The sequence below is a fragment of the Oncorhynchus nerka genome, linkage group LG11 (assembly GCF_034236695.1).
Source record: "Oncorhynchus nerka isolate Pitt River linkage group LG11, Oner_Uvic_2.0, whole genome shotgun sequence".
In the NCBI taxonomy this organism is placed as follows: Eukaryota; Metazoa; Chordata; class Actinopteri; order Salmoniformes; family Salmonidae; genus Oncorhynchus; species Oncorhynchus nerka.
In genome coordinates, this window is record NC_088406.1 from 47,311,825 (window position 1) to 47,335,547 (window position 23,723).

At 45.3% G+C, this 23,723-nt stretch overlaps 1 protein-coding gene across 3 annotated transcripts in view; it reads left to right on the forward strand.

Moving 5' to 3' along the window:
- The window catches only part of LOC115137013 (pleckstrin homology domain-containing family G member 3-like), a 54,517-nt gene that overhangs the window by 15,300 nt on the left and 15,494 nt on the right, over nucleotides 1-23,723 (forward strand). The window contains exons 2-3 of one of the 3 annotated variants that reach the window (XM_065024608.1): nucleotides 11,373-11,450; nucleotides 17,190-17,593. In XM_065024608.1, coding sequence (XP_064880680.1) covers nucleotides 11,402-11,450; nucleotides 17,190-17,593 — 453 coding nt within the window. In that variant the 5' untranslated portion in view covers nucleotides 11,373-11,401. Of the gene's footprint in view, nucleotides 1-11,372; nucleotides 11,451-13,948; nucleotides 14,380-17,189; nucleotides 17,594-23,723 lie in introns of those variants that run through there. The other 2 variants (XM_065024610.1, XM_065024609.1) reach the window with 2 other exon arrangements.

Genomic DNA, 23,723 nt, shown 5'->3' on the forward strand with positions numbered 1-23,723 from the left:
TTAATGACCCCACTGGACAGAGGGGCAGCTGCTCGGGACAGAGGGGCAGCTGCTCGGGGCTGAGGGGCTCCGGCGCCTCTGGGCAGAGGGGCTCCGGCGCCTCTGGGCAGAGGGCCTCCGGCAGCTCTGGGCAGAGGGGCTCCGGCAGCTCTGGGCAGAGGGGCTCCGGCAGCTCTGGGCAGAGGGGCTCCGGCAGCTCTGGGCAGAGGGGCTCCGGCAGCTCTGGGCAGAGGGGCTCCGGCAGCTCTGGGCAGAGGGGCTCCGGCAGCTCTGGAGAGGAGGAAGGCTCTGGCAGCGCTGGACAGGCGGGAGCACCTGTAAGGATGAGCCGGAGAGACAGCCTGCGGGGGGCTGCCACCGGAGGGCTGGTGCGTGGAGGTGGTGACGGATAGACCGGACCGTGCAGGCGCACTGGAGCTCTTGAGCACCGAGCCTGCCCAACCTTACCCGGTTGAATGGTCCCGGTCGCCCTGCAAGTGCGGCGAGGTGGAATAGCCCGCACTGGGCTATGCAGGCGAACCGGGGACACCGTGTGCAAGGCTGGTGCCATGTAAGCCGGCCCAAGGAGACGCACTGGAGACCAGATGCGTAGAGCCGGCTTCATGGCACTTGGCTCGATGCCCACTCTAGCCCGGCCGATACGCGGAGCTGGAATGTACCGCACCGGGCTATGCACCCACACTGGGGACACCGTGCGCTTCACAGCATAACACGGTGCCTGCCCGGTCTCTCCAGCCCCCCGGTAAGCACAGGAAGTTGGCGCAGGTCTCCTTGCTGGCTTCGCCACACTTCCTGTGTGCCTCCCCCCAATACATTTTTGGGGCTGACTCTCGGGCTTCCATCCACGCCGCCATGCTGCCTCCTCATACGAGCGCCTCTCCGCCTTCGCCGCCTCCAGCTCTTCTTTGGGGCGGCGATATTCTCCAGGCTGTGCCCAGGGTCCTTTTCCTTCCAATTCCTCCTCCCATGTCCAGAAATCTCTCTCGCGCTGCTCCTGATGCTGCCTGTTACCACGCCGCTTGGTCCTGTTGTGGTGGGTGATTCTGTAACGGCTTTCTTTAGGTGAAGTAGAGGCGGACCAAAATGCAGCGTGGTGGTTATTCATGTTCTTTAATTTATAAAGACACTACACATGAGATAACTAACTGTTACGAATCCCTTTTGGCCCGACAGTCTAGGGGGGATGGTAATGAGACCCGTAACATAACTCATGCAAATTATAATTGTGACAAAGTAAAAGTGAGAACGAAATAACCACGACAACTGAAATCTACCGTCAAACTCAAGGTTTATTTGTACACACACGGTAATGGGGGAGCAGGAAAAGGGGCTGAGCTGGACCCAAGGAAAGAAACAGTAGTATTCAAAAACACCCCTAAGCTAGACTAGCCTACTTTAACAATAGCTAACTAACTAACCAAAAATACAGTGGGTGGTCTAACAGTTCTAACTAGTGTATTTAACAAAGTCTACCTACGGGTAGTGTATGCCCATGGGAGACTTGTCTTGGTTTCCCCTTTTCCCACCAGCAAACAAACAAACACCATAACCAAAACAATACTCACAGGTGATGAAAAAGTACTATGGAGGTGCTCAAACAAAAGAGAGGTTAATACACAAAGAGAGTGACACAGAGAGACCTACAGACATGGCATTTACAGAGAGATTGAGCTCTAGAGCAAACAACTGATGGGGTTTTTAAACCAAGGGAAAGGAACTGTGATTGGGTAGGAAACAGGAGGAGGTGTGTCTTCTGATTGATGATTGATTGTTGACTGATTGGGGAGTGATGATTTTCACCTGTGAGGGGAGAAGTAGAGAAAAGAAACACACACACAGGATACACACACAGGATACTTGTATCCGTAACACTAACAAAAACAACAAACGTGAGAAAACCTAAAACAGTCCCATCTGGTGCAAACACAAAGACAGGAACAATCACCCACAAACACACAGTGAAACCCAGGCTACCTAAATATGGTTCCCAATCAGAGACAATTACTAACACCTGCCTCTGATTGAGAACCATATCAGGCCAGACATAGAAATAGACAAACAAGACATCCAACATAGAATGCCCACTCAGATCACACCCTGACCACCCAAAACATAGAAACATACAAAGCAAACTATGGTCAGGGTGTGACACAAGTCCAATGTTACCTAGTTATTTCCCCCAGGATCACTTTGTGTGTTTTTGGGATTGTGACATCAGTTATCTCAAGTTATTCGAGCTATAAGCTGTCAGCTCAGATGGTAGAGGAACCTATGGCAGTGGGAAGAGATTTACAACAGATCAATTGTTCTATTATTGGTTCTAGTAAATTTAGCTAGCTAGCTTTCTGGATAACCAATAATAGTTTGGAATCCTATCTTGCGTCATGCCTATAATTTTGAGATGGGACATAACGACCAGCCAGATGGGACCAGTCGGCTGGAATTGTTAATAGGAATTATGCAATTGTTAATAGGAATCAACTATAACGGCTCGGCTGACATCTGCATGGTTCTGTGGATTGGATCTATGTGTCAGGTTTCAGGTGAGACCCAAGTGCGGACTGTGTTGAAGTAACAATGTTTATTGTAACGACAGGGGCAGGCAAACGACAGGTCAAAGCAGGCAGGGGTCGATAATGCAGAGAAGTGGCAAAGGTACAGGACGGCAGGCAGTCTCAGGGGCCGGCAGAGTAGTCAGGCAGGCGGGCTCAGAGTCAGGACAGGCAAGGGTCAAAACCAGGAGGATGAGAAAAAGAGAGACTGGGGGAAAAACAGGAGCTGAGAAAACGCTGGTTGACTTGAGCAAACAAGATGAACTGGCACAGACAGACAGAAAACACAGGTATAAATACCCAGGGGATAAGTGGGGAAGATGGGTGACACATGGAGGGGGGTGGGGATAAGAACAAGGACAGGTAAAACAGATCAGGGCATGACACTATGAGTTCAACAGCGTAACAGACACTTGATCAATCAATCAATCAAATGTATTTATAAAGCCCTTCTTACATCAGCTGATGTCACAAAGTGCTGTACAGAAACCAGCCTAAAACCCCAAACCGCAAGCAATGCAGGTGTAGCTGCACGGTGGCTAGGAAAAACTCCCTAAAAACACCTAGGAAGAAACCTAGAGAGGAACCAGGCTATGATGGGTGGCCAGTCCTCTTCTGGCTGTGCCGGGTGGAGATTATAACAGAACATGGCCAAGTTGTTCAAATGTTCATAGATGACCAGCAGGGTCAAATAATAATAATCACAGTGGTTGTGGAGGGGGCAACAGGTCAGCACCTCAGGAGTAAATGTCAGTTGGCTTTTCATAGCCAATCAGTAAGTTCAACAGCATAACAGACACTTGATCAATGTGTTCAACAGCGTAACAGACACTTGATCAATGTGTTCAACAGCATAACAGACACTTGATCAATGTGTTCAACAGCGTAACAGACACTTGATCAATGTGTTCAACAGCGTAACAGACACTTGATCAATGTGTTCAACAGCGTAACAGACACTTGATCAATGTGTTCAACAGCATAACAGACACTTGATCAATGTGTTCAACAGCATAACAGACACTTGATCAATGTGTTCAACAGCGTAACAGACACTTGATCAATGTGTTCAACAGCATAACAGACACTTGATCAATGTGTTCAACAGCATAACAGACACTTGATCAATGTGTTCAACAGCGTAACAGACACTTGATCAATGTGTTCAACAGCGTAACAGACACTTGATCAATGTGTTCAACAGCGTAACAGACACTTGATCAATGTGTTCAACAGCGTAACAGACACTTGATCAATGTGTTCAACAGCATAACAGACACTTGATCAATGTGTTCAACAGCATAACAGACACTTGATCAATGTGTTCAACAGCATAACAGACACTTGATCAATGTGTTCAACAGCGTAACAGACACTTGATCAATGTGTTCAACAGCGTAACAGACACTTGATCAATGTGTTCAACAGCGTAACAGACACTTGATCAATGTGTTCAACAGCGTAACAGACACTTGATCAATGTGTTCAACAGCGTAACAGACACTTGATCAATGTGTTCAACAGCGTAACAGACACTTGATCAATGTGTTCAACAGCATAACAGACACTTGATCAATGTGTTCAACAGCATAACAGACACTTGATCAATGTGTTCAACAGCATAACAGACACTTGATCAATGTGTTCAACAGCATAACAGACACTTGATCAATGTGTTCAACAGCATAACAGACACTTGATCAATGTGTTCAACAGCATAACAGACACTTGATCAATGTGTTCAACAGCATAACAGACACTTGATCAATGTGTTCAACAGCATAACAGACACTTGATCAATGTGTTCAACAGCATAACAGACACTTGCATTAGAATAACAATGTTCAGAGCATGATAGTTAAGCTGACTGCAGAAAATAAACTTTGGAGTGGATGACTGGAATTGGAACACAGTCATTTTTACTGGATTTTACGTGTATGATTAGACTCGTGGTGGTTTTGATTAGAGTCATATAAACCTTTTGTTTAACTAGGAATAGAGCTTCATCTACTATGGCCACATTATGGTTTTGTTTTTTAGTAACTGTTTTATGGAAGAGGAACACATCAGTTGATAAAACTGTACATCGCTATAGAAAAGTACAGGCTGAGCCTGAACTAAGTTAAAAATATACAACTCAAGGCTATGGTCAGTGAAAAATGCACATCTAGTGCAATTTTATTTCGCTCACACAAACAGGCATACACTGACACAATCACACACAGACACACAGAACAGGCACACAAAGTACACACAGATGCATGCCCATGCGCACATACACACACACACTCTGAAGCAGCTGTTCTCTCCCGTAGTTGTGTTCTGTCAGCGAGAAGGTTGGTTTCTATCCGTCGGCCGTGTCAGATAGCAGAGCTGAGCTGAAAGAGCTCTCGGATGCGACCGAAATGTGCCAAATTACAGGGTCATAATGATGTACCAGGAACATTGTAGAGTGCTCAGAGAACACTACAGTACACACTGTTGTACAAGGGGGCTTGGGGGTGGCTGCTACACTTCACGCTTCAGCAAAGTCCCTCTAACCTCACTGTAACCTCAGTTAACCAGATGTTGCCCCCCCCCACACACACACACAGACAAACACTATTAGAAACAACACTTAGAAGGTTTTGTGGGGGAAGCAAAGTTAAGTCTTACCACAATTCAGGAATTTCCCAGCAAACAAGCGGTGGAGCCAAGAAGATATATATGGGGTAGACCCACAGGGCCGAGTGGTGTTGTGAAGAATTCTGAAGGATTCATCGTAGCGCTTACAGGAAGAGACGTGGCTTTTAATTAGGTAATACAGCACTGGAAACAGGCCCTGGAAATGAAATGGGGGAGTTGGGGTGAGATAATTTTTTGAGGACATGGCTTGGAATAGCTCCAGGACAATTTCTTCATTTCTCATGGCTGCAAAAAGTCCAGAACAGATCATTGAACTTGGCTAATGAAGTAACGTTGGATTTCCATCGCAGACTTGAACCATTATGATAGATGGAGAGAGGCCTCTGTGGCCTGCGTCATGCCAGCACAAACACAAAGACACGGTTCTTTGTTCCCAATATTGAGGCTTTCGATTTGAACTCCTACACAACCCACAGAAAGGTCTTCAGTTGGAGGACAATGACAGATTAGAGGGATTGCTTCATTCCCAGTAGATGAAGCCCTTTCCTTGCTCTGTCATGCTGTGGAATTCTTGGCAAAACAAGCAAGTTAGAAGAGTTCAAACAGAAATGTCAAATTTCGGTGTCAAGAACATTTCCCTCCGATACTGGACTTGGACTACCCTAATCTCTGCCACTCGCCGTACTTCCTCAATGATGTTTTGGCGGTGGAGAAAGTGACGGCCGGGGCAGGTGCCGAGGAAGCGAGGGCCCTGTCTCCCGGACATAAACAAACACCTCACATCGACTGTAACACGAAGCTCTGAACCTTCCATTGTCCCAGTCTGTAATCCCCAGATATTTTAGGATGACTTCCATCATTCCTGTTCCCAACAACTCTAAAGCATCAAGCCACAGTGACTAATGCCCTGTGCTCACATCTGCAATCATGAAGTGCTTTGAAAGGCTGTTTATGGCCCACATCAACTCTAGCTCAGCGTTTAACACCATTGTTCCCTCCAAGCTCGTCACCAAGCTTAGGACCCTGAGAGTGAACACCTCTCTCCGCAACTGGATCCTGGACTTCCTGACGGGGTGACCCCAGGTAGTGAGGGTAGGCAACATCACCTCCGCGACGCTGAGCCTCTGCATGGGGGCCCCACAGGGATGTATGCTTCAGTGGTGGTCAGTGCCCTTTAAGATGAGGGAGGACAATTTATTTTTCATTGGATGACTCTCATCCAAAATGCAGGTATGTTTACCCCCTGATCACGTGTAAACACAGTTCACCCTCATAACAGCCACGTTGTGTTCCTTCTCTTCCCTTCGCTTGTGGTCTTCAATGCACAACACATCAGCTGTATGTGACCAGGCGAAAAAAACTTTCCAAGCCAAACCATATCATAACCGCTACACACAGCCTACATCGTTGTCACCATATTAGCTAAAGTAACATCATAGTCAGCACAGCTAATAGAACTAAAGCATTAGTAAACCTACTACAATCATGCAGTAACGTTAGTATACAGTCAGTAAGCAGTTACACCGGCAGGCCACGGTGGCAATAAATGAGTAATACCAAAAGCTCCAATGTTGTGTGTTGTGTTGGAAAGTCATAGCCAGCTAGCTAGCATAGCATCCCTCTGTTTGAGCAGGGTGTTTCATTAGGCTAAACTAGCTAGCTGCATTTGCTAGCTAAGTAAGTGAAACTGAAAGTGAAAAAACATCTCTCAACAACAATCTCTCTCTCTCTCTATTTCTCTCTTACTTCTCCTTTATTTTGGAATAAATACATTTCTTCAAAACTGGTCAGCTATTGTCTTTCTCTCTATTTGAGTGAACTACTCACCACATTTTATACAATGCAGTGCTAGCTAGCTGTAGGTTATGCTTTCAGTACTAGATTCGTTCTCTGATCCTTTAATTGGGTGGACAACATGTCAGTTCAGGCTGCAAGAGCTCTGATATGTTGAAGGACGTCCTCCGGAAGTTATCATAATTATTGTGTAAACCTACGGAAGGGGCTGAGAACCATGAACCTCCTAGGCTTTGCACTGAAGTCAATTTACCCAGAGAAGGACGGAAGCTAGCTGTCCTCCGGATCCTCACTACTCTGGACGGTTCTGACTTAGAATATGTGGACAACTACAAATACCTAGGTGTCTGGTTAGACTGTAAACTCTCTTTCCAGACTCACATTAAGCATCTCCAATCCAAAATTAAATCTAGAATCGGCTTCCTATTTCGCAACAAAGCATCCTTCACTCATGCTGCCAAACATTGCAGTCTATCACAGTGCCATCCATTTTGTCACCAAAGCCCCATATACTACCCACCACTGCAACCTGTACACTCTTGTTGGCTGGCCTTCGCTTCGCACTTGTCGCCAAACCCACTGGCTCCAGGTCATCTACAAGTCTTTGCTAGGTAAAGCCCCGCCTTAACTCAGCTCACTGGTCACCATAGCAGCTCCCACCCCATAGCACATACTCCAGCAGGTATATCTCTCTGGTCACCCCAAAAGCCAATTCCTCCTTTGGTCACCTTTCCTTCCAGTTCTCTGCTGCCAATGACTGGAACAAACTGCAAAAATCACTGAAGCTGGAGACTCATATCTCCCTCACTAGCATTAAGCACCAGCTGTCAGAGCAGCTCACAGATCACTGCACCTGTACATAGCCCATCTGTAAATAGCCCATCCAACTACCTCATCCCCTTACTGTATTTATTTATTTATCTCGCTCCTTTGCACCCCAGTATCGCTACTTGCACATTCATCTTCTGCACATCAATCACTCCAGTTTAATTGGTATATTGTAATTACTTCGCCACCATGGCCTATTTATTGCCTTGCCTTATCTTACCTCATTTGCACACACTGTGTATGGACCTTTTCTACTGTATTATTGATTGTATGTTTGTTTATTCCATGTGTAACTCTGTGTTGTTGTATGTGTCGAACTGCTTTGCTTTATCTTGGCATGGTCGCAGTTGTAAATGAGAACTTGTTCTCAACTAGCCTACCTGGTTAAATAAAGGTGAAATAAATCCAAAATAAATCAAAATAAAACACCAAAATAGTGTGTTTAAATCAGTTATTTGGTGACGTGGTTATATTTAGTATAGTTGTATCTACAATTATAACTTTTTAAATGTTATACAATTGACATTTTTATGAAATTCACTGAGGAGGATGGTCCTCCCCTTCCTCTTCTGAGGAGTCTCTACTAGTGTGCTTAGTCCCCTCCTGTACTCTATGTTCAAGTTTTCTGACAACATGACGGTGGTAGGTCTGATCACCAGTGATGATGAGACAGCCTACATGGAGGAGGTCAGTGACCTGGCAGTGTGGTGCCAGGACAACAAACTCTCCCTCAATGTCAGTAAGACCAAGGAGCTGATCGTGGACTACAGGAAAACGCGGGGGCGAGCATGCCCCCATCCACATTGACAGGGCTGTAGGGGAGCGGGTTGAGAGCTTCAAGTTCCTCAGGGTCTAAATCACAAAGGACTTAAAATGGTCCACACACACGTGCACAGCCCTAAGGAGGTTGAAAAAGTTTGGCATGGACGCTCAAATCCTCAAAAAGTTCTACAGCTGTACCATTGAGAGCATCTTGACTAGCTGCATCGCCTCTTGGTATGGCAACAGCACTGCCCTCGATTGCATGGCGCTACAGAAGATGGTGCGGACAGCCCAGCACAACACTGAGGACGGGCTCCCTACCATCCAGTACCTCTATATCAGGCGGTGTAAAAGGAAGGCCCGGAAAAATCGTCAAAGACTCCACCCACCCACCCAAGCCGTAGTCTGTTCTCTCTGCTTCCGCACAGAATTCATTACCGGTGCATCAAGTCTGACACTGAACAGCTTCTATCCCTAAGCCAATATACTGCTAAATAGAGAACAAAATGTTTACACAGACTATCTGAGTTGACCCTTGCATTTATTTATTTTTTTGCACTGTCTCTATGCACTCACGCACACTGACACTCCAACACACACATAACATGCACACGCATTTATATGGACTCTACACACACACACACACACACACTTCGAATACTCTACTCAGCAAACTGGATGCAGTCTATCACAGTGCCATCCGTTTTGTTACCAAAGCCCATTATACCACCCACCACTGCGACCTGTATGCTCTAGTCGGCTGGCCCTCGCTACATATTCGTCGCCAGACCCACTGGCTCCAAGTCATCTATAAGTCTATGCTAGGTAAAGCTCCCCCTTATCTCAGCTCACTGGTCACGATAACAACACCCACCCGTAGCACGCGCTCCGGCAGGTATATCTCACCGCCCATCCCCAAAGCCAACACCCCCTTTGGCCGCCTTTCCTTCCAGTTCTCTGCTGCCAGTGCCTGGAACGAAAAGCAAAAATCGCTGAAGCTGGAGACTTATATTTCCCTCATTAACTTTAAACATCAGCTATCTGAGCAGCTAATCGATCGCTGCAGCTGTACATAGTCCATCTGTAAATAGCCCACCCAATACCTACCTCATCCCCATATTGTTTTTATTTACTTTTCTGCTATTTTGCACACCAGTATCACTACTTGCACCTCATCATCTGCTCATCTATTACTCCAGTGTTAATCTGCTAAATTGTAATTACTTTGCTACTATGGCCTATTTATTGCCTTACCTCCTCACGCCATTTGCACACACTGTATATAGACTTTCTTTTTTTTCTATTGTGTTATTGACTGTACGCTTGTTTATTCCATGTGTACCTCTGTGTTGTTGTTTGTGTCGCACTGCTTTGCTTTATCTTGGCCAGTTCGCAGTTGTAAATGAGAACTTATTCTCAACCAGCTTACCTGGTTAAATAAAGGTGAAATAAAATAAAAAATAAAACACACACGCACACTCACACACACTCGCCACATACAATCTTAATTTATGCTGCTGCTACTGTTTATCATACATCCTGATGCCTAGTCACCTTACCCCTATACATATCTACCTCCATCACTCCAGTATCCCTGTCACTTTGTAAATATGGTATTGGAACTGACCCTGTATCATAGCTTCTTACTTTCTTGTGTTCTTCTTATTTCAAATGTTCATTTCTTGTGTGTTTTTGTTCAACCTCATGTGCTAATTTGATATTGACCACTGCATTGTTGAGTTTAGAGCTTCTAAGAAAGGCATTTCGCCGTACTTGTTGTACACGTGACATTAAAAGGTGAAACTTGAACGCCGCTCCTAAAGACTTCCTGTCTGCCAGCGCCACAGCCCTGGTCCCCTTCCTCCAAAGCGCATGCTCAACACACTGCTATAGAACCAGAGAAGAGCACATTCTTGTTTCACAGCCAAACATTACATATGTTCTGTTTCCTCCGGCTTTTTTTGTTGTGTGTGTGTGTGTGTGTGTGTGTGTGTGTGTGTGTGTGTGTGTGTGTGGAGAAAGAAAATAATTCTTCCATGCGGCTGTGTGTGCCCTCCTCCCCTCTTATTTCCCAAACAGCATCTCTCATGTTTCAGCCATTTAATTGCTTTGGCTCCAAGTCCCCCCTCCCTTTCTATGCTTTCGTCTCCGAGTGAAAGGAGCGGAAGGCACTTCAGTGCTGATTAAAGTCTGCTTTTGGCTTCACTCTGTCTAAACCGAAGGGAGTGGGCTTCACTGGACTGGAATCATAGCCTGAGAAAAGGCCCTTTTGAATTAGAAGCTCCTGCAACTCTGGTACTTTCTCAGGTATTTGTTCTGTGTCTTTGTTTAAGAGGCCTCAGAAGTGACACCCAACCAGTAGAGAGAATGTATCGCCGTAGAACATCCACTGTGTGTCGTGTAAAAGTGGTTTAAAACAGCCACCTGAAAGTGGTGAACGGTGAAAGAATACATTCCTACAGTCTGTTAAAAGATAGAACCCGAGTGAAGTCATGTCCTAATTCTCTGCTAGTGCACATTGCAGAGGCCTTTGTTGTATTCCCATCAAAGGGACTGTGTAATTTGGGTCCAATTCAGATTTCCACTGTAAATGGGGGTCCAGTTCAGATTGACTTAGGTACACACTCTCTTGTGGGCAATAGATGGAAAATAAGTTTCTTTGCAGAAATAACCATACTTTCATCGCAGTTCTGTCTGCCATACAGTATGCCCTACAGTATGCCCTACCGTATGTCCTATGTTGCACAATGACAACTGTATTTTGCAAATTTCTTTCATTGTTGTGATGTTTTGGTTGATTGTCCTTTACAGGTTTCCACTTCCTGTGACACCATCACACCATGCCTGAGGGGGCGGGCCGAGGCAGCCAGAGAAAGCCCAGCAACCAAGGTCAGAGGTCAACACGGACACTGTCACACCTGTGACGTTATTGTTGTGTGACGTCAGTATTCTATTCAATGTATGCAAAAAATGAATGTACCTACTGTAAATTCATATTTACAATGTCTTTATCTTGTTTGGTTATTGTTACCTCAGCAGTTTCACACTGTAGCTACAATATAGTTAAAGATGCACCCCGGGATCTTAAGCACAATATATTTGTAACGAGTTGCACAAATTGGATTCGTAAAACATGTCACACAAAATGGATGACGTCGTACACAATTGGATGACGTCGTACACAATTGGATGACGTCGTACACAATTGGATGACGTCGTACACAATTGGATGACGTCGTGCACTAAAAAACGGGGACCCGGTTTGGCTCTTGAGCACCCCTTTCAAAACTACTGTCTGAAACTATACAAACGTTTGAGAGTGCATCTTTAATGATAAAGGAAGAGCTCAGTAATGAGCTAGCATTATGAAGAGCCACTAAGGTGCATTTCTGGTGTAACATTGGAGTTCTTGTTAACGGGATAGAATTAGAGTGCATGTTCTGTTTCCTGTATGTTTCGTGGCCGCCTGCAAAGTATAATGTTGAACAATGTTTAGCGGTAAAAAGAGAAGAAATCTCTCTTATTCAGATTATACAGAAGAAAATAGGCTACAGAGCACGCCCAAGATAAGGGTGTCCAGTTAGCATAGGAATGACAACATGTCCAAATGGTCAAATTGACAAGAGGGAAGTGGTGAGACTATGGGAGGGCACTGCACGTGACTATATTTAGGCCTTAGTCTGCCCCTCTCCCACACCCCAAGTTTTCCCAACAAAGAGAGTGCTTATATTAACGGAGTCGATCGTGACTGAAAATGTTGTGCAAATGCACATACAATGTGAATTGTTTAAGGGTGTTCACTTCTCATTGGAAAGTCCTCTGTAAACATAGGGAAGTTGGAAGGCCTTAGAGTGGCCTAGCTTTGGCTCAGCGTTGTGAAGGTTCACAAGATCAGATTTATGAGATTTATTGTACTGCATTGCAGGGTCATTTATTCCAACATAGAAAATACTGTTTCACATTATGAAAAGTATGTTGCACTGCATTTATCGGTATTTTAATGGATTTGTTTTTTCACCCTTTATTTAACCAGGAAAGCCCTTTAGTCGTTCCGGGGTCTGCTATAGTTTCACTCACTTCACGGGGTCTCCTTATATTATGTATTCTTTCAGGTTACTAGTACAGTCTCCTAACTCATTTGTACCGTCTAAGGCATTATCTTTCACTGACTGCCTGTCCCTCAGGTGTATTTAGCTCAAGTGAGAATGTTTGTTTTGCAGAATGCCCAGTGAGTTTCATCTAGATTAACACCCAGAAACACAGCGTGCTTGTTCGTCGTACTCACGGAGCCCAGTGGAGGCCCACCAGGCAGCTCACTGTACTTTATGTCAAACACATCTCACAGAGACTCAGCCAGAGGAAAAGAGAGCTACTTTGTTGCCCTTTGAGCACTAGGTCAGTGTGACTTTGCCAGTTTGTGGTTAGTCGGACTCCCTACTAGTTTGTTGTTGCTGATGTTTTGGAATCTGCAAATGACCCTTCAAAGTCCAGTTAACGCGTCTCTCATTGAGCTCATTTGCACTTTCCCCCTGTCGCCCCTAGCAACAGCACCGATGTCAAGCGTGTTCTCAGCTAAAAACAGTGTGTTGTTGGTCCCGACCACATCCTCTGGTGGGTTGTCAGGTGCAGGCCTTGTTCTACACACAACAGTCGGTACTGTTTTTGTCAGTTAGCAGAAGATCATCTTCCCCCAAAACTGTGTCATCTGTTTACTTTCTCTTTCCCAATATCAGACCTCAGGATAAGACCCAGATGCTGACAGTTCGAAGTAACAAATGTTTATTGCAAAAACAGGGGGCAGGCAAACGACAGGTCAAGGGCAGGCAGAGGTCGGTAATCCAGAGCGGAGTCCGAAAGGTACAGAACGGCAGACAGGCTCAGGGTCAGGGCAGGCAAAAAACTAGAAAACAGGGACTTGAGAGAAAACAGGAGGACGGGAAAAACGCTGGTAGACTTGATGAGGCAAGACGAACTGGCAACAGACAAACAGAGAACACATGTATAAATACACAGGGGATAATGGGGCTGATGGGCTACATCTAAAGGGGGGTGGAGACAAGCACAAGTATAGGTGAAACAGATCAGGGTGTGACACTCAAAGCCCGTATTTGACACACACACACACATCTGACTTGAAACTCCCCCAAATAACCAGTATTCTAAAACACCAAATAAGGCGAATGCAACATGAAAGGCCAGCATGTCCTTGTGGTTTTCTCTGCATGGTTCAGAGCTTTTTTTCAGTTTCAGAAAGACCAGAAAATAGCAGCTGTGCCAAGCTCTCACCTCCTGTCTGCCCTTGCTTCATAAGTGGCTTGCACCCTGACGTGTACTAAAACAGGAAATCTAGAAAATACTCTCTCTCTCTCTCTCTCTCTCTCTGCATGTCTCTCGCTACATGTCTCTCGCTAACACTGACAGTTTCTGTCTCTGTAGTCTGTACAGTCAGACTCACAAAGTGCTCTAGACAGGCCATTGCCAGATGAACGAGGTGAGATGGTGGTGTGCTGTCGGGGGAAAAAAACAATCTATTGTAGTAACTGATAGTTGAGTTGGAGTGTGGTTGACGTAACTGAGTTTGGTTCAACACCGGGGCGGGCGGTGGATCCAGGCCAGAGGGTTCAGCGTGGGGTGTGGAGCTGGCTGGTCAGTGGTCTGAGAACTCTGCCTGAGTGGGACTGTCTGGGAGCCGAGCCCAAGTGTGTCAGTAGCAGCAGCAGTGTGGTGAATCAGTCGTTGGTTTGGATCCGGTAGATTAAACAGGCTGACCTCATGCGTTCTGGAGGGCAGGGGAGAGGCTGAGCTCACTGTTTAGCAGGTAGGTGAGTGTTGCTGTTTGCTGGAGTAGGTCTCTAATGGGTTATAACCATCAGTAGATGAAGGCATGCCCCTTTTGGCACTGCAGGAGACTGTTAGTACTGGTGATTGAGTTAGTGGGGCTGTCCTCAGCCCTCATTGGAGCATTACTGGATAAATGGAAATAGTAGGCCCTGCACTGACCAGTGTGGTTGTGCTTTATTTTACAGTAATATTTACCTGATTTGACTTTCTGGTTACACGGTCAATTGTTATTACACAATTCTGACCTAATAACTCATTCTTGTTTTTATGACATTAATGGTACTGTTCACCATTTTGTAGCAGGCAATACTGTGTTTAACTATTATATACTGTGCCAGAAAGTACCCATTGCTGCCACGTAATGTCTTAGCAAATACTAGGGAAATGGCAGCTGCAACAAATAAACCGCCGTTTATAAACTGTGTGGTTCCAGCACTGAACGCTGATTGGCTGACAGCCATGGTATATCAGACCGTATACCACGGGCATGACAAAACATGTATTTTTACTGCTCTAATTACATTGGTAAACAGTTTATAATAGCAATAAGGCACCTTGGGGGTTTGTGGTATATGGCCAATATACTGCAATTGTATATGCCTACCATGGCGCAGCTTTGGTGACACGTCAAGTGTTCCACTTGAGCCCACATGGGTCTCTTGAGTTGATTTCATTATACTCGTACGACTCAATTGCCAGTTTCCCCCCCCCCCAAAATATGTGATTACGGTGACATTACTGTATAAAAAATGATTAGTTGAATCAACAAAATCCTACTCATGCTAGTAGCCCAGATTGGCTACACTCTTAGAGAAAAGGGTTCTACCTGGAACCAACAAGGGTTATTCAAAGGGTTCTCCTATAGGGATAGCCACATAACTTTTTTAGGTTGTAAATAGCACCTTTTTTTCTAAAAGTGTTAGTTTTCCGAATGGGAGTGTTGGAAACCAACAGCTACCGCCCGGCTTCAGGGTGTGGATAAAGACAATGGGCCAGGTATCATCTTTGACTAAAGCAATAAATATAGCAATGCGTATGCCCATGGAAACTCTATCCATATACACATACTGCAAGGTTATAGTCTGTGTTAGCCTCGAATAAGGTCATTCCCAATTGGGCAGCCACTCAAATGGAAAACCCCTCAGATTGGTTGTGAAAAATGTCTGCAATTAGAAAGTATAATATGAGTTTGGAGCAATTATACTGATTAATCCATTTTTCAAAATATAATTATTGGTTAACGATGCATCTGCCCTTTTGCACTAAGTGTCTTAACATAAATATCCAATGTGTTTATGGGATAAGGGCTATTTGACCTCATTTTAACCCATTGTAAAAACAAAACAATTTTTAAAAAAGTAATTGAATCCTTGTTTATAATACAATTAATTTTAATAGGATAGCTTATCATAATTTACCTTTCTGTTTCCCAAAGTGCAAAGATTTTTTTATGCACAATGAGTCTCACCCGGCATCTTACTAAATAGATCACCACCAGTCAAGCATTCACATCTATGTTTAGCTGGAGGGTATATTCTGCTGTCTTTCTCTTTTTCTCTACTGAAGCCGTCCATATTTTCCATCCATATAAGACTGGAGTCATTCTACTGCTTTTCTTGGAACCAGGCCAACGTAGATAAACACTGCCCTTCAAGCAGCTCATGAGTTGGCTTAAATCAAATTCGGGACAATTCATTCGGCCAAAATGCTTTAGAATCTTGTGTGAATGCCCTCGAGCAAGGAAATCATAGTGAATGTCTACAACAGCTAGCTAATGGTTAAGTGAAGCGTTTGATAGATGGGGGTGCACACCACGGTCACAGACGCACAATCATGGTTCATTGCAATTCATAGAGATTCATGATTACTTGGTGGAATATGGGTAACATTTGAACAAGAGAGGAACAATCCATAGAGGTTCTAATGAAGATTACGTAGCTAAATAAGGAGTTGTTGTTGTCGTCGTTTAAGGGTTAGTGAGCTAGCGATGCAAGTACCAGTCGTCTGAATTGAACAATTATGCCACAGGCAGTTATGGATTGTCCCTCTCCGTTGGCCCGAGTGGGCAGCCATTGTAGCACCACCACTTCTACATTTTACTCTCAACACAGTGAAAGTCTTTTTTTTTGTAGCCCGGGCTTATCTCATGCTCATTTACCGTGACAACCAGTCTATTTTCTCTCCAATTGTTTGCTTTCAGACAGAACTGTTCTCTGTCTAGTGTTCTGTTCCCTGTGTTTAATTGGCCTTGCCTGACAATGCTGAGATGGTCCCAGTAAAGGGAGTCACTGGGACCTCAGTGAATCTACTCCACCGACCGGCGGATAAAGCTGGGGGGGGAAATTGGTCTCTCTGTTTCCTGTCTGCCCTGATTTGGCTTTGTGTGTTTTTGCATAAAAGTGCAGGAGGTTGCCAGAACAAGAAGATTGATGGCGCGATTGTAGCAACCAAACTGTGAAAAAAAAAAGAGTTGTTCTCGTAGTTACACCTTTTTTTGACACCCCTTGGTTCCTGCATGGCAGCTTTGTGGTCATGTTCAGAGGAACACAAAGGAAGCTGTTCAGTCAGCCTGTTCTGAAGTTCATGGCAGAAATCAACCTGCACATTAGTCTTGTAGTACTGTAAGTCTTTTGTCTTATTGTTCCCCAAGAGAAGAAGTGTTCTGGCACCTCTTTCTGCTGATGGTTGGTTGGAATAGTTTGTGTTGATTTATGTTGACATGACATTGACTGTCTCATCCTTTTCTCTCCTCCTTTTCCCCATCTTCTCCCTTCTTCCCTCACCCAGCTGCCAAGCGCCCCTCCTCCGTGTCCTCCTTGAGCAGCATTGTGGGTAGGATGGCTTCGTCGGAGAGCGCCTGCCGTGGGAGCTGCACCTCGGTCAACACGGTGTGCTCGGACAGCGACCGCACGGCCAGCCTCAGCTCCTCTGCCTCCTCTGCCTCCCTACAGGACGTACACTCTTCCTCCTCCTCCTCGCTGCCCTACGGGGCCGTGCCTGCCTACCCCTCCTCGCCGCAGCGCAATGGCTCCGACATCAGCCTGGACCTAACCCCTCTCTCCCTGCTCCCAGCGGGGGTAAGCCCTGCCACTGCCGCGTCCCCGCCCAAGCTGTCTCGCTTGGAGAGGGTGGCGCTGGAGATAGTGGAGACGGAGCAGGCGTATGTGAGAGACCTGAAGAGCATTGTAGAGGTAAGAAAGAAGTCTTCCTCTCCCCTTTCCTCCCCTCCTCTCATTTCCTCTCCTCCTGTCCTCAGTACTGTCTGTGTGTCTCCTCTCTGAGATCTGGCCTACTGCTGGTACTGGGCTGAGGGCAGCTACACCTGGCCAGTAAATCTAGCTACGGGAATTACTACCACCATTCCTGGTACTTGGCACCATATTGACATGGAAAGAATAGGGTTTAACATGATCATGATATGGTTTACATATTGGCATGTATACAGTTTACAGTATACATATTGAGTTGATTATTTCTGAATTGGAAATAGCACAATGCCTAATGACTATAATGAAACTGGAACTCATGGATACTGTAGTTGTGTCAGCAGTTTTTCAACTCTTTTCTACGGAAGAACTCCTCGACTCTCCCACCAGCTTCCTATTAGTAAAATGTGAACAATGCTTTCATCCCCTCCTCGTTCAGTGGCCATCTTAGAGCCCTGTCTGGCCTCCCCGTGTGTCTCTGTGGCTACATCAATCAGTGGCCCAGGTGGAACGCGAGGCAGGCAAGAGGAGGGCATGGCACAGGATGAAAGCAGCAGTAAATCCAAGTCATTTCTTCAAAAGGATGTTTCATACTCCTATCCGACAGGGTCAGCTGACTTGTGACAATGAGGAGTCTGTGACTGATCACTCACACACGCTAACGTATGCTCGCATACGCACACACATACTCACACTCACACACACTGATACCACACTCGTGCACGCACATTTACATGCACGCACACACACAGATGGATGATTCGTTTGATAAGGAACAGAGTGTGGTTGTTGAGTCAGGGGCCCTTTGGGTGGACGACAGTCAACACATTTATCATATTGCCATTGGAGGCTGGGGCAGTATTGAGTAGCTTGGATGAATAAGGTGCCCAGAGGTGCCCAGAGTAAACTGCCTGCTACTCAGTCCCAGTTGCTAATATATGCATCTTATTAGTGTATTTGGATAGAAAACACTCTGAAGTTTCTAAAACTGTTTGAATGATGTCTGTGAGTATAACAGAACTCATATGGCAGGCAAAATCCTGAGAAAAAATCCAACCAGGAAGTGGGAAATCTGAGGTTGGTCGTTTTTCAACTCATTCCCTATTGAAGATACAGTGGGATATTGGTGTTGCACATGTTGCACTTCCTAAGCCTTCCACTAGATGTCAACAGTCTTTAGAACCTTGTCTGATGGTTCTACTGTGAGGTGGGGCCGAATGAGAGGGGAATGAGTCAGAGGTCTGGCAGAATGCCTTGAGCTCGTGACGCTCATTCACGTGAGAGCGAGCTCTGTTCCATTGCTTTTCTACAGACAAAGGAATTCTCCCATTGGAACATTATTGAAGAGTTATGTTAAAAACAGCCTAAAGATTGATTCTATACCTCGTTTGACATGTTTCTACGGACTGTAACGGAACTTTTTGACATTTCGTCTGCTCCTAGTGAACACGCTTCGTGAGTTTGGATATGTTTACCAAACGCGCTAACAAAAGGAGCTATTTGGACATAAATGATGAACATTATCGAACAAAACAAACATTTATTGTGGAACTGGGATTCCTGGGAGTGCATTCTGATAAAGATCATCAAAGGTAAGTGAATATTTATAATGTTATTTCTGACTTCGGTTGACTGCACAATATGGCGGATATCTTTTTGGCTTGTTTGGGCTCTGAGCGCCGTACTCAGATTATTGCATGGTTTGCTTTTTCCGTAAAGCTTTTTTGAAATCTGACACAGTGGTTGCATTAAGGAGAAGTGTATCTAAAGTTCCATGTATAACACTTGTATTTTCATCAACATTTATAATGAGTATTTCTGTAAATTGATGTTACTTTCTGCAAAAAGACCAGATGTTTTTGGAACTACTGAACATAACGCGCCAATGTATACCGAGATTTTTGATATAAATATGAACTTTAACAGACAAAACATACATGTATTGTGGAACATGAAGTCCTATGAGTGTCATCTGATGAAGATCATCAAAGGTTAGTGATTCATTCTATCTCTATTTTTGATTTTTGTGACTCCTCTCTTTGGCTGGGATAATGGCTGTGCTTTTCTGTGACTTGGCTCTGACCTAAGATAATCGTTTGTGGTGCTTTCGCCATAAAGCCTATTTGAAATCGGACACTGTGGTGGGATTAACAAGAAGTGTATCTTTAAAATGGTGTGAAATACTTGTATGTTTGAGGAATTTTAATTGTGGGATTTCTGTTATTTTGAATTTGGCGCCCTGCACTTTCACTGGCTGTTGTCATATCGATCCCGTTAGCGGGATCTCAGCCCTAAGAATCAAGGTAGGCCAGGAATCAGGAGTCTCTCCACAGGATTGAGGAGGAAAAGAGAGGAAAGACAGCCTTAAAGGAATAGAGGAAGTGACATCACTTTGATGTCTCATTTTTGTTTTTGCCAGCGCTCCCTTGAAAAAGTAATTTGCATCTCTTTTCCTGGTTTAGTGTTATGATTAGGTTTAGGTTTACGTTTAGGGTTAGGTTTAGGTTTATGTTTAGATATTGTGTAGAGGTTAGGCTAAAGGTCCATTTATACTTGATCTGAAAATGTGGTCGAAGGCGCCGTATGTGTGATGCAATTGCGGAGCTTCCAGAGGCATGCAGAGACCAAATCAAGCTCCGTACCACATCGCCGTGCACCTCTCAAATTGTGTAACAATGCGGAGAGCTCTGCATTGACAGGATTGGCTGACAGTAGGTGAGGGTGGGAGGCCCTGTATAAACACAAACTCACTTCCTTGACAACTTCCTTCACAACAGCTCTGCTCCGTTAAGTACAAGAAGTATGAAAGCCCTGACGCCTGCGGAGGCTGCGTTGCAGTAAATGCTGTAAATCAAATCAAATCAAATCAAATGTCATTGGTCACATACACATGGTTAGCAGATGTTATTGCGAGTGTAGCAAAAATGCTTGTGCTTCTAGTTCCGACAGTGCAGCAAAATCTAAAAAGTAATCTAACAATTTCACAACAACTACCTAATACACACAAATCTAACTAAAGCAATGGAATAAGAATATATCCATATAAACATATGGATGAGCAATGACAGAGAGGCATAGACAAGATGCAATAGATGGTATAAAATACAGTATATACATATGAGATGAGTAATGCAAGATATGTAAACATTATTAAAGTGACTAGTGATCCATGTAATAAAGTGGCCAATGATTTCAAGTCTGTATGTAGGCAGCCACTTCACTGTGCTAGTGATGGCTGTTTAACAGTCTGCTGGCCTTGAGATAGAAGCTATTTTTCAATCTCTCGGTCCCAGCTTTGATGCACCTGTACTGACCTCGCCTTCTGGACGTACGGCCACTTCATACATTGGATTGACTGTGCAGAGCCTTTAAGGGTTATGGTGGTATAAGGGTTCAGGTTAGGGGCATGGCTAGGGTAAAGGCTCATGGATAGTTAGTTGAACAGTTTGTTGATAGCTACTTGATCATCTTTAAATAACCTTTTTGGTTGTATTTTCTTTTTGGTTTTATTGTGAAAGCCAACCTGATGGACCTAGGGCTAGTGTTGAGGTGCAAGACAGTGTGGTTCATGCAGGTCAGGTCGGTGCTGGAGTGATCTGATTAAGGGGTTCTGCCTCTGCCTTGATGTGGAGACAGAGAGGGAATGTTGCCAATGGCACTCATTAGCAAATGGAAGTCAGCAGGTGGTGCAATCAGCACTCTGGGAGAACGGGGCTGAGAGCAGAGGGTTAAATGTGCATCTCTGTGTGTGTGTGTGTGTGTGTGTGTGTGTGTGTGTGTGTGTGTGTGTGTGTGTGTGGTGTGAGAGGGGGGGGGTGGGAGAAAAGAGAGAGGAAGAGAACATTTCTTCAGGACATGTGATGATAGGTGTGTGGGGTATGGGTTAGAATGGCTGAAATGGAACCCTTGTTCCTTTTGCTTGACAGTTCTTTTGAAGTTCAGCCTTTACGAGCCAATAAAAAGAGCAGGCATTTGACTGAGCTAGCCTGTGCAGGGATGCCTTCCAGATCAAATGTCCATACATTTGTTTTTGCGGACAGGGATTTGGGCCAGACCACGGCTGTTTTATCGATCTGTGGGCCCCTGAGTTGATGGAATGGAGTTCGGTGTTGGCTGATCCAGAGTGCTGACTGTGTGAGTTGCACATGTGATGTCTATCGGCTCGAGCGTTCATTAGGCTCAGCCTTTACCAGTTATGTAAATCTGGTTTTGATCCAGGGATGATGTCAAAGTTGCTGGTAATAAGAACCAAGTATGATGATTGTGTGTGTGTGTGTGTGTGTGTGTGTGTGTGAACAGTTTATTAGCTTGCCTTCTGTATGTTGTGCATGTGTGAGCTCCCATATTGCTCCTATAGGTATTGAATGTGCAACATACAGTGTTTTGGAAGACACAGGAAGAGAAAATGGGGAGAGCCGGCGCGAGCCGGGGAGAGCGAAGCCCTTTCATTCTCGCTGTGGGGGTGGGGGTTTGGGGGAACGGAGCGTTTTTAGCCTCTCTTTGGCTGTAACCCCCAGTTTGGGGCACATGAAGAGGGGATGGAGGGGCCCTCGCAGGCAGCACAGAGGGACAAACTCCTTTCTCCAAATTCCAACCGAGATTGTCAGACAAAGAGACCAAAACCTGCCGGCTGCTCTGGCCTCTCTCTCTCGCTCTTTCTCTCTCTCTCTTTCCTTCTCTCTATCATTCTAGCTGTCTTTCTTCCTTTCATAGTGAAACATTTATCTCTTTCTCAATTTTCTCTCTTGCGTTTAACCCTCTTATGTCTCAATTTTCCCCTCTCGTCTCTTCCTCATTCTTACTGTCTTCTCTCTTCTTCTGTCAATTTCTCATGCATCTGTCTGTCTCTCTCTCTCCTCCTCTTGCTATGGGCCCTAATTGCCCTCCCAAAGGAGTGTGCGTGTGTGTGCGTGTGTGCGTGTGTGTGTGTGTGTGTGTGTGTGTGTGTGTGTGTGTGTGTGTGTGTGTGTGTGTGTGTGTGTGTGTGTGTGTGTGTGTGTGTGTGTGTGTGTGCGCGCGAGGGGGAATTCTTTTTCACCCCTGACTGCCTGTAAGTCGACAGTAATTACAGTGCCAGTGTACCCTTGCCTTTAAAAGGTGATGAGTGTGACGGGAGCCCCACTTATTTTCGCCTCATTTTGCCCTACCTCGGCCTGTTTGCTTTCCCCAGAACCCCGGTGGCTCTGGAAACAAACACAACTGGAGACAAAGCAACAACATAAAACTCCACATTTTACCCTCCAGGAATGTACCCTAGGCGACCTCCACTCTGCTCCACTCCGTCAAGTTTGGGGGCCATTGAAGCTCCCTTCCCGGTCTTAACGCCCTGCCATCCCCACCTCGTACCGCCTCCCACCCCCCTCTCTCATGCATACTTTGTCTGTTTGTTTATTCACACCCGTTTATTTTTGCAGTCAAGTTGGCTTCATGTTATTTTAACGCGCTTTTATTTTTCTGTTGTTGGCTTGTTCTCGCTGGCCAGAATGGTAACTGGGTCTCTGGGTGGGCCGCAGCCACCCTCACGGCTACTCAGATCTCTCTGTTAAACTCAGACCAACAGAATGAACTGCAACCCTGGATAGGATCCTTTGTGGTTTCTCCACTGGGTTGGCATCTGGAGAGAGAGTTGTCAGTAGGATGTGGCGTTATCAGATGGGCTTGTTGGCCACTTAAAAAGCCTGCTGGTTATAAGACTATTGGGCCCTGGAGGGCTCTGATAAAGCGCTGACAGCTAGCCTAGATAAGGCCTTTTAGCCTGACTACTGATCACTACATTGGTGGTGGGAGACTTGGAGAGTATTGTGCTCTGGGCCTGTGGATTGGCCAGCCACATTTTGAAGCCCCCTTCTTTCCTAAGGCCCTTAGCCCAGCTCGGAGTTGTCTCTCCCAGGATTCGCGGAGCAACGTGCCCTGAGGGTGGTGGTATTTGGGGATGTTAGTCTGTGTTTTTAGGTGGGACATATCATTTTTCTCATGAGACTAGAGCATGGCTTTATTTCCCAGGTCAGAGAGAGGAGCACGAAAGGAAAATACAAATATTGTAACTGTCAGGCTTTTGCCACTTTGTTAATTGCTAGGTTTGCTTTCTTGGGCTTCTCAGTGTGTTTACAATAAG